This window comes from Electrona antarctica (genome assembly GCF_951216825.1).
Source record: "Electrona antarctica genome assembly, chromosome: 11".
NCBI lineage: Eukaryota > Metazoa > Chordata > Actinopteri > Myctophiformes > Myctophidae > Electrona > Electrona antarctica.
In genome coordinates this window covers 19,505,838-19,517,846 of record NC_136792.1, presented here as the reverse complement: position 1 = coordinate 19,517,846, position 12,009 = coordinate 19,505,838, and the positions used below count along the sequence as shown (strand labels likewise).

At 42.0% G+C, this 12,009-nt stretch overlaps 1 protein-coding gene across 5 annotated transcripts in view; it reads left to right on the top strand.

The window, feature by feature from the left end:
- stim1a (stromal interaction molecule 1a) overlaps positions 1-12,009 on the top strand; it is a 39,503-nt gene that overhangs the window by 7,350 nt on the left and 20,144 nt on the right. For all 5 annotated transcript variants that reach the window (XM_079513563.1, XM_079513561.1, XM_079513562.1 and 2 more), the window contains exons 4-6: positions 3,125-3,239; positions 4,573-4,684; positions 6,197-6,312. In XM_079513563.1, the coding sequence (XP_079369689.1) occupies positions 3,125-3,239; positions 4,573-4,684; positions 6,197-6,312 (343 nt within the window). The remainder of the gene's footprint in view (positions 1-3,124; positions 3,240-4,572; positions 4,685-6,196; positions 6,313-12,009) is intronic.

Below are 12,009 nucleotides of genomic sequence, written 5' to 3'. Positions count from 1 at the left end.
TTAACATACTGTCAAAGTAAATGGACTACAACTTCCCAATTAATAACAATTTCAGTGCTCTGCTTGACATATTTAAAGGGAATGTTGGACAAGCTTGTAGATCTGCTATTTCTTTTAAATCATGAAAATGTGTGCAAATCTTTGAATATATTCTTTCAGAGCGAACGTTTTTAACTCAAATCTTTGCTTCTGGGGGTCCCTGGAACAACATATTTTCAGATGGGGGTCCGCAGCCAAATACAGATAATTCTGTGGGTCCTTGACATGAAAATGGCTTTTCTGAAAACGTTTAGGATTTAGAAGACATCTTTTTAGAATCGGCCTCAGTCCTAAATGGGTTAAAAGAAATGTAGAATTTGCTCATATGAGTGTGAACAGCAACAGTAATTGCGTTGGGGACATATTTTACTCGGTCAATAAGATATCTGATTATGATTATTTAAACATCTTAACCTTTTTTATAAGTGGTCTCAAACTAACAAATGGTCTGTTCTGCTGCAACTCTACTGCAGTGCTAGTGTTGATTACTACTAACTTCTGGGAACTAAAAAGAAGCTCCATGCTCCGGAAATTGTTATGAAAAAACTGCTGTGAAAGAATTGGTCCATCGGAGTTGTCTGTCACCATTCTCTGTTCACCACTCTGGGTGTGCCATGGTATTGACAGTAGTTAACAGTATGTTGACAATGCTTGCACATTGACACACCTAAATATAACGCACAATTTTATTATCTGCAGCTGTGTTGCTTACATCACGTTGTACTGAGGTCAGCACCTGCCATGTTTTCTTTTGCCCTTGTGTAGTCTTTAACATAAATACCCTACAAAATCAGCATTTAAGACAACACACAATGAGATGGAATAAACTAGGATATAGCTTATTTATGTCAGTAGTAGCCCTCATGGTGCTATTATCCTGAAAATGCAATTTAAGCTCAGTATACCATGGCCTGTGTAAACTATAGTGAGGTATTCTACTGTTTGGGGGACTTCAGCCTGAAGCCCCCTTTTTTAAGCCTAGTTTAGTCTTGGTTACATCATGCAGCCTTGAAGAGGTTCCCTGCCGAGCGCCAAGCCCATGTGGTTAAAATGTTGCTGCTTTTCTGCTGCATGCTATATAATTTTGGAGGAGACACACTTGCATTATAAAGCCTGCTTGGGAATCAAGTGCAGTGCAGTAGGCACTCATCTGCAGTGGCCTTGAGCCAATACACAATTTAGACAGCTCACAATTTAGAGCACTCCAAGACAATGGGCCTGGTTCCTGTTTGGTTTCAAAGACTGAATAATGAGGACAGAAGATAGCTATATGAAATGAGTGTAGGATCCACACCTGCCAGTTTCATACTCTCGTGATATGAGCCAGGGCTGTGTTTACCTTCGTTTTTATTTTATTTTATTGCATATACCCATTAATCATACACAAACACGTTGGTTAGAAACAATCGGGAATGAAAGACAGTGTTCCTAATAGTTGGAAGGATAAGTTAAATGCAGAGGGCACATATTAGCAATATGTGTAAATGTAGAAAAAAGCAGAGCGATCTGAGCACTCGGAAAATGGTGGGAGGAGAAGGCGTAAATTCAAGGTACTTTACACCCTGCGCGGCATAAACGGAGGTCTCTGTCCTAACAAATAGTTACGCTCAGTGCCCAGGACGGAGATTAATCAAAAGACAGAACATTAATCATTTCATTATCGAGCGCACCGCTCCACAGGCTGGGAGTACCTGTTGGGCAATATTCGATGTCATTTCTGGTTGGGACATCCAAACTCCAAAGTGGTCCCCCTCCATTTTAGTGTCTCGTTAGAAGTAATCATAGCTGCTGTTGTCGATCCCCTCTGGGGTGTTTTGGCTACATCTAGCTACTTCAAGCTACTTCCAAGATGGCACCGTGCCACCTTGAAATAGGCCCTGAAGCTGCAAATTGCTGGGCGCCCTGATTTAATGGTCCTAAATACCACCGGGCGTTCAGGGTGTTAATTCATTACAAAAACGAAAGTTTTAAAACGCCAACATGTTTCGACACACTGGTCTTCTTCAGGGCTAGTATGAAGCTGCGGAAGCACCATTAAGCAATCACCATTAATGTAGCAAACGCATCCAGAAATGTGTAAATGTATTTGGCCAATACTCCAACTACAACACTACTTCCGCTGTAGCCATCTGCTGTTCTAAACATCTGACAAAATACATTTTCAGGAGTATATCTTCTCACTTGCAGTTCAAACTATGTTGTAGTCATTGTAGTGAAACCCCACCCACATAAATATCAAGTTAGAAGTTAGGTGGCACACAAAATACAATGAGGCTTTTGTAATTAAAGCTGTCATGGTCTGAGGATATGTCTGTTGTCTGAAGATACTAGTTAGAATATATATCTTTGGCCGATCAAGTTGATAGGATGTGTCACTTGATATGGCTTAGAAGTTTCTTAGATTTTGCCCCACCAAATAATTTGTCCCAAAAGCTAGGAGATGGCTACAGTATATAATTGGCATATATTGCCTTTTATGGTGTACCTTTTGTTGTCACAATAAATAAATGTTTAATTTGGTAAATGGTAATATTTGAAAGTGGAGGTGCACTTTGGGTGTTCTGCATTGAGGCCAATTAGAGCAATTATGCATCTGCTATTTAACAGCATAAGTGGTAAAAGGTGCATGGAGTTGAATAGAAGTCCAAAGAAGTGCATGGAATTATGTGTAATTGAAACAAATCATCTCAACCAAAACCATGTACTGTAGCACTAATCTTTGCACCTTCCCATATTTGGCATCAAACTGCAAAAAAGTGTTTAAAAGGCATGTGTGCAAATGAGGTAAAAATAACACATTCCACTGAGTAGAGCAAAGGCATTAACACACTTAAGGGCCTTATTTCTGTCAGTGCTAAACCCCTTATCTCTGAACTTCTTTGCCTTTTTCCACTATTTTGAAAAACATTGATTGTTCAACTAGCCGATCTACATCAACACGTTGTAAGCTTGTAGATCGGCTATTTGAACTATTCGAAAATGTTTTTCAAAATGGTAAAACAAATAGCCAATTTACAAGGTTATGTCTATCTAAATGTGATCCTTCTAACACCACTATCAAACATCCCTGTCTGTCACCCCACAGTTCCTTAGGGAGGATCTGAACTACCATGATCCCAAGGCCAAACACAACAGCTTCCATGGGGATGATCAGTTCATCAGTGTGGAGGACTTGTGGAGGACTTGGAAGGGCTCTGAAGGTACGGCGTCGTGTTGTTGTCTTTTCTATCTGAACAAAAACCTGCCCCAAGGCAGATTTCACACCTTTTTTTTAAATACAGTACATGACTCAGTGATGTGAAATCTCACTGTACTCTCCCCCTTGATATGCTCTGCCCACTTTGTTTGAAGACTAATCATTAATTCTTAATGAAACTCTATGCTGACTGTCCTTATGCATTTTTGAGCGGTGCTAGCTGCTCCAAGGAACAGCTTTGTGTGTAGGTCTGTCTGTCTGAGCACGGAATGTCTGTTTGCACTACGACCTATTGACCCCTGCAGCTGCTGCTGGCAGTTCCTGCTGATTGAGTCCTGATTGACACACACACACACACACACACACAGCACCTCTCAGTCTCAGTTCGCACAGGTGCACTTTTTAAAATTAGTTTTCATTTGTTTCCACCATCCCAGATCACATTACATCAGTTACCAGTATCGAATAGTATAGTTGCAGCCCTACTTTTATTTTTCATCGGTTAAACTTCATATTTTATTCCCATGACTGGAAAAACAAGGCTAGCACACCGTTCCTTCTCACCCAAGGAGTTTCCATCAGAGGCAGTAATATGATTGTCAGCAAAGTGCAGAACACTTACCCACTCAAGGGGGCATTATTGAATCTGTCAACAAAACAAGCTGTCTCATAGCAGACCACTCACTTTATCTCACCTCCTTCTAGTTATCTTTGCTCAACATTTTGCTGCAGATAATGGCATGTCTGCACTGTATAGTACTGCTATAGTACTGCTCTGTAGAGTATACCTTATAGTACTGCACTGTATAGTATACTTGCACTCCTGGCCTATTCACACCCTTTCCTCTAGCCCCTCCCCCTTCATGTTTGCTTGTGGTCCTGTTTAAATTACCCTGCATTGCAGCTTCTTGTCAGGCCTCAGAGGAGGTTCTGAACCAGGAAACTGGGTCTTTGTTCAGTCCAGCAGCATTGCTGCACATTAACACTTGCAACCCACAATGTTGACTTATTCACAGACAGTTGGCCAATGCATGCATGTTAGGACAGAGAATATGTCTTGGCTGATTTTACGAATTATAGTAGGTGCATACGGCCATGAAGTATTGAGTAGAAACAGATGCAGTCTACACAGTAGTCTCAAGTTGCATGCTCTGGGATGGAGAAGATGTTGCCTGAATCAGAATATTTAATGTTTCGGAGGAGTGCGTTTTGAAGATTGTTCAGCAGATATATGTTCTATATGTTTTCCCTCAGTGTACAACTGGACAGTGGATGAGGTGGTGGAATGGCTGATTACCTATGTGGAACTGATATATGTTATATATGTTTTCCCTCAGTGTACAACTGGACAGTGGATGAGGTGGTGGAATGGCTGATTACCTATGTGGAGCTGCCACAGTATGTGGATGGCTTTCGCAAGATGCGCTTTAATGGTAGTACCATGCCGAGGTAGGTGACCATTTATTTTCAGTAGAATGTGATTAATTAAACTGCTTTTATCAGACATCACGTCACTACAGGGGTTGGGGGTTACATATTATATACTCACTGACCGATTAACATTACAAGTAGTAGTTTGTATTTGTATTATATCAGTAGGGTTTATCCTTCATTCTGCCTGTCAGATTATGAGATATTTGTGTATGAAGTTGATATTTTGATCTGGGGCCGGGGCACTTGAGGAAAGGCTATGGGGTCACTCAAATATTGACGGTTCATTCTCCGGAGAGCATGAATGAGCTCAGCAATTTTCATGGCAATCTGCCCAGGAAATACTAAGTGCCTCCGATGCATTAAGGTTAGGCAATGTTTGTATGTCTAAGTTTAGACATGGCTTTAGTCATGGTTAGGGTACATTTATGGGGTTGCCTTCACGTATGCCCTTCGGGTGCGTTTAGTGTGTCCCAATCCACTCCTTGTCGTCCAGGGAGTGTGAAAGGGTGCATTATCCCTGGTAACTAAATAAACGTGCTCAGAAAGTTTCATGGCAATCGACCTTACCTAATTCTTGACCTAAAGATGGTGCTAGAGCAGTGGTTCCCAAACTTTTCAGGATGAGACCCAAATATATGGTTGCCCGGGACCAAACTAGTGAAAATAGCAGATCTACAAGCGCACAGAGCGTCGCTTCACGCAACGTTGAAAGCTTGTAGATCGGCTATTACTAATTTACTACTACTATTTCTTAATTCTTTATTTAATTATGGGATTTCTTTGTTTAAAAAAAATACATTTCAAATGTATTATAATTTTTGTAATTTAAAAAAAAATCTTTTGAAATGTATATTTTTAAATGTAGGAAAAGAAAATTTAATTTTTTTACTCGAGTCATGACCCATACATGTTTTATTGGCGACCCATAAAGGGGGTCCTGACCCAGTGTGTGGGAACCAGTGTGCTGGAGAATAGGTAATCGGTAGGGTTCATCATCCGGGTACATTAAAGGTGTCTAGTAAATTCCATAGCAATCCAGAAATTAGTTTTAGATATCTTGTTTACGATCAAACTGTTGGACTGACATTGCCGTCCTTGGAGGCTTCGTACACACATATCAGACGAACATGCTCGGTGCTGTCCGCCTCAATGCTTTTCCAATGGAAGTCACGTGGTTTGACCAAACAGTTGTGTGATCGGGGGAGGGGGGGGCAATCAAATACAAGTGTTTGGTCAAACCACATGACTTCCATTGGAAAAGCATTGGGGCGGCCATGAAACACAGGCAGAGCACAGCACAGTTGTTCTTTATGTGTGTACGAAGCCGGAGACGACGTCCTTACTCCAGCCTAATGTCAGGTGGTGTGGGTTTCTGTTGTCCAAATTTGGGTATGCACTCCTAAAGTTCAGCTTGTAGGTTTTGCGGCTGGAAGCTCTCTCTCACATGAAAAAAAAAAAGAAAAAGAAAAACAGTGTTCTGTTCTTTCTTCCATTGTTATTGTAAATTCACTGTCTGTTCCCTTTCAGGCTAGCTGTGAAGAATGGCACGTTGATGGTATCTATTCTAAAGATGCAGGATCGCAGCCATGTCCAGAAGTTACAACTCAAAGCCTTGGATACTGTACTTTTTGGAGCCCCACTGAGTAAGTGATGGAAAAAATTCATACCTAATAGCTTATTATTCATATATAAAAGTAATATATAGCCATATAAGCCAACGTCTGGCTTTCAGAAAAAAACAGGATGCCACTCGTGATGTCATGTTGCAGCCAATCTATGGACTTTTAATGTTTGCTTTAACCCTTTTTGGGCGGGAACCCCTTTTGGTGTTAGCATTATGTTGTGCTTTAGCTATTGAAAAATAGCAGATCTACAAGCTCATAGCGCGCCACCGAGTGGCGCGCTACGAGCTTGTAGGTCTGCTATTTTTGAAAAATCGAAGAACGACTGACATAGAAACATCCTGACAGAAAACTGTCAGGATGTAGAAGACATTTTTAGAATCTGATCTCAGGTCAAAATGGGTTAAGCAGTGACATCATGTGGCAGCCACAGTGGGCGCCCCATGTCACTTGGGCGTGATGTTTTTTTTTTACTGAGCGGGATTCCCTTCAGATGATGTATTCATGCTTTAGTCTGATTTATACATTATCGATTAATGGTGTTGCATACCGAAAATAGCCGCTCTACAACCTCAAAGTGCAGCACAAGGTCACACCCGGTGTGCTTGTAGATCGGCTATTTTTGGTGAATGACACAGTCGTACGACGGAGTATAAATAAACCTGGCCACGGGAGCCGGGAGGTCGAGGGGGATTGTAACCTTGCAGAGAGAGGCAGATTCTCTGGAGAGAGTGAATGGTAGCTCCAGACAGTACTCTGGAGACAGAGGAGAGAGTGAATGGTAGCTCCAGACAGTACTCTGGAGACAGAGGGAGAGAGTGAATGGTAGCTCCAGACAGTACTCTGGAGACAGAGGAGAGAGTGAATGGTAGCTCCAGACAGTACTCTGGAGACAGAGGAGAGAGTGAATGGTAGCTCCAGACAGTACTCTGGAGACAGAGGAGAGAGTGAATGGTAGCTCCAGACAGTACTCTGGAGACAGAGGAGAGAGTGAATGGTAGCTCCAGACAGTACTCTGGAGACAGAGGGAGAGAGTGAATGGTAGCTCCAGACAGTACTCTGGAGACAGAGGAGAGAGTGAATGGTAGCTCCAGACAGTACTCTGGAGACAGAGGAGAGAGTGAATGGTAGCTCCAGACAGTACTCTGGAGACAGAGGGAGAGAGTGAATGGTAGCTCCAGACAGTACTCTGGAGACAGAGGGAGAGAGTGAATGGTAGCTCCAGACAGTACTCTGGAGACAGAGGAGAGAGTGAATGGTAGCTCCAGACAGTACTCTGGAGACAGAGGAGAGAGTGAATGGTAGCTCCAGACAGTACTCTGGAGACAGAGGGAGAGAGTGAATGGTAGCTCCAGACAGTACTCTGGAGACAGAGGGAGAGAGTGAATGGTAGCTCCAGACAGTACTCTGGAGACAGAGGGAGAGAGTGAATGGTAGCTCCAGACAGTACTCTGGAGACAGAGGGAGAGAGTGAATGGTAGCTCCAGACAGTACTCCCGCATCCGCATTTCCGCGTTGGCTGATTATATCGTTGTAATTGTGCGCGAGAATCTCCCGTGCTACATTTGCGGGACTCAATTGGATTACATGCAATTCCTGCAATACCCCACCAAAATGTAGGCCCTGTGTACTGTGTACATACATACAGTATAATTGGCTGCAATCGATTATTCTACATTGATTATTTTGTTAGAGGTTAATCTATCATTTACTTTTTTTTGATTAATCAAATAATGTAGTTGAAATAAATTATCACTGAATCTATGTTCACTGTGTTGAACTTTCAATCCCCGAGAGCTGTCCTTGGTGGATATTCTTTCATCCAAAATTCGGATGTAATTTGTGCCTTTGTACCACGTCGCTCCCGACATGTAAATGCTTCTGGCGAGAGGTAAACGGTGGTTGTGCCAATGATACAAGTGTGTGTAGTGAGTGTGTGTGGAGGGCGGGGGGGCGGGCAAACTCCTTCTCTTAAAGTGAACGCGTATGGTGGCACTGGGAACTTCATAAATGCTAATGGCTAGCAGCAGAGAAAGAATTATCTCTTATTTACCTTACTACAAAAGGTGTTTGAAAAGATTGAAATATGTTCCAGAAGATTATGTAGAAGTAAAACGAAACATCTAAAAAGGGAATGTTGGGTGGGAGGAGCAGGATCCCGGTGGGGCTTCCTCACTGGCAGGTGAGTCAGTAGGATACAACGGCAGTGACCGACAACACAAATGTGTGTGGGGAGGAATCAATTGCCATAACGACTAAATCGGGGAGAAAATAATTGGCGATGTGTGTGTGTGTGTGTGTGTGTGTGTGTGTGTGTGTGTGTGTGTGTGTGTGTGTGTGTGTATATATATATATATATATATATATATATATATATATATATATATATATATGAGAGACGTGCAGTCCAAGCTGACACAGCCGAACGCTCCCTACCCCTGTTTCAGCCAATCAGAAGCTGCATACCCCGATCATCCTAGGAACACATTTCTTGTGGAGGGGTAACTGGGCTGCTCTGTATTCTAGACACGCCACTCTGCACATGCAGATTAATAAATACTTTATTCGTCCTCTCCTGCTCCTTATCTACCATCACTGCTCCAGTCTGCAACTCTAGAATGTGAGCTTTCTGGTTCTACAACAAAGACTTGCTGCTGCATCTCTTCCTGGGAACATGTTGAAACATCAACAGTTTTGTTATCCCCCTAAGGATTTTACCGGGTGTGTCTCAACAGACATAGTTTGACTCAGCCCTAATACAATAGAGAAGCTGCAGTTGAGCTGTTGTTATAGCTATTGTTGAAAGCAAAGACACAACAACAATTCTATGGTACAAAGAAGAGGAAAAATAATGACTATCAAAAAGACAATTTCAAAGGATAGTTTAATTTAGAAAGTGCACAGTCGGCTGCGTCTGGCATGTGTCATTGTGCATGTGTTTGTAAGCGAGTCCCAGCTGGGGGAAGACATTAGAGGGCTGTGTGGAGTTGACAGGCCCTCAAAGCCAGGGAGGTCCTCCTAATGGTCACATAGGCTGACTGGATTTAACGGCATCATTTTAAGACACCTCTTACAATGGATTGATGCTAAATGTGGCATATAAGTGGACACTTGTGTAATGGTTAACATGGTTTAACCAAAGTGGACCCATTCATACCTTTTTTGTGTGCCTCATTTTACATGAAAATGGACTGTCTGTCCAAGACATAATAGGGCAGACATGTTAAAAGCTAGTCATTCCCGGTGTAATGGATGATTAAATGTCACTTTGGACTGTTCGTAGCATTCCTTAAGGGCAGTGAAGCAGTGTGTGGGGAAGTAGCATATTACACAGATTAGAAATGGGCTAGAACAGATCATGTTAGAAATGGGCTAAAACAGATCATGTTGTAAGCACAGTAAGTAGACAAGGTTTTGAAACTAACTTCTAAAATGTTTAGGAATTACCATTATCTTGATGTGAGTTTTGGAATTATTTTTGTGACAATATAGCCTAATATTTGGGAACTTTGCTCTTTTAATTAATAATTTATAATTGGCTTGTGATGACTATAGTTAATGTAAAATAAACTATAACGTTATCTCCACTTTGTGGTCTGCAGATTCTGTAGGATTGAAAAGAGAGTAGTCCCAGTCCCAGTTGTAGTCCCAGTTGTAGGCCCTCAAGCTCGTGAGTTTTTCAGCTAAGCTTCTTTGCCTGTCTCCAGTAAATTTACTGTGCTGCTCCAACTCTGTAACAGTTACTGTTGAAGTTCTCTTGGCTCTCACTTACCTGTGTTTGCTCTGGATTGTGTAGACATGGCTACAGGAATATACAGGCTCCTCTTGGCAGGTCTTTGCAGACGAGCCTTAAGGCCTAATGATGTTCACAATTCACATTTACCCACAGTGGATAAATGAAAATGGAGCTTATGCCATGGAGAGAGATGGTGTATGTGGTGAAAGTAGTCAAAGGAGGAATTTGTGTATTATACTGTAAATAATGGTCAGTACTAGTCATTTATTATAGTGCATGTCCTCTTTGATCTTAACCAGATAGGCAAGATTTATTCCATCCCAAGAATAAAGCCAAGTAGGATTAAAGCCAAGCCAAGTAGGAAAATTGACAAATGATGGCACATTTATTTAAAACATGTATTTGTTTTGTTGGATGTTATATACTCCCATTCAACACTATCCAGTACAAAGCTCTAAATTGTGAATAATGTCTAATAAAGTGATTTTTGTATTGGCAACTCTGAAGGCTATACTAAACTTTGGAGAGATTTCAGTTGGTGAGGCAAGCAACAGTACTTAGTTGTGTGTGGGTGTTGCACACCAGAAATCGACAGCTTGTAGATGCCGCTATTTTCAGTGTGCGACACCACCACCAAGCTGGCCAATGAAGTATAAAGCCGTTTCTCCTAAAACTGATTATCTTCTAAAACACTCATCCAAATGCCCAAAAGTGAAAATATTTCAACTCTCCGTGACCAGATAAAAACGCCAGATGTGAATATCTTTTACATAATGCACGGTGCAGTAGTAATGTGCCTCATTGGAGTTGACCACCACACCAAATTGATGATGATATCCGTTTCTTGATTTTGGATAAAGGGTACTGTACTAAATCCCAAACCACACCAATGATTTGCCACGCAACTCCTTGCAACATGCAACTACTTGCAACCATTATCCCCAATGGCAGTTGCAAGGAGTTTCATTGGTGTGGTTGACCTTAAAACTGCTTTGTTGCAAGGAGTTGCGACTAGTTGCAAGGAGTTGAAACTGTTGTGGTTTGGACTTGAGACGGAAACGGGTACTGCACTATTTAGTTGTAGAACATCCCCTACTACTCTCACATCACCAGGCTTCCCACCCAAGGGGCCAGTGAGGCTATTCAACGTTGAAGCTCTGGGCCCTAGTGGTAGGAGGAGGGACTACAGGCGGACCCGTGTATTCATGACCGGGAAACCCCGTGCAGCTGGGCTTTAACATGTAGGACCATCACTCCCTACGTCACCCCGGACCTCAAATTTGAGCTCCGGAGGAGGTACTTCCGGCAGTCTTCCGGGTGCTTCAAAACGCCACTGAGCAACTTCCACTGACATGAATAGCTGGGGGGGGCGGAGCTTCGCGCCAGTTCAGTCTCTATCCTTTTATATACTCTATGTTCCCACCGCAGAGGAAAGCCTGGTATTTTCCATGTAATACTGTTTAGAACAAAGGGAAATATAATTGTCTTCCGGTACGTTCCGGTTGGCGCCACATTGTTTTTGTTCACCACAGGGACTGTCTGTGCCTTGACTCCCAGGAATTGAAAAGCTTTGGGTTAAAAACTAGGATGACACCATCGTGACATTAACAACATTGTGATATTAACGCTTCACTTCCAAGCTATTGCGGGGGCAACAATGAGAGTAATGGTTTAACTTTGAGTCATTGCCTCTCTTGTGTAGCAAAATGTCATAATTCCCATACTTGTTTGTCAGCATCAGTTACCAGACTAGAAATAGATTGTGTTAAGCTGGCTTTAGCTTGGTCTTTTAGTTTGGCGCCCTCTTACTCTATCCAACATTCGCTGTACTACTAATACCTTCTATTTCCATGACATCTGGACAGTTAAGTATGATGAGCAGAGACCATAGCAAAACCCTTATTTAAAGATAAATAATAATCGGTTGATTTTGCTCACTGGTGAATACAAAGTGTTCCTAGTTTTTATTTTGCTCACATTTT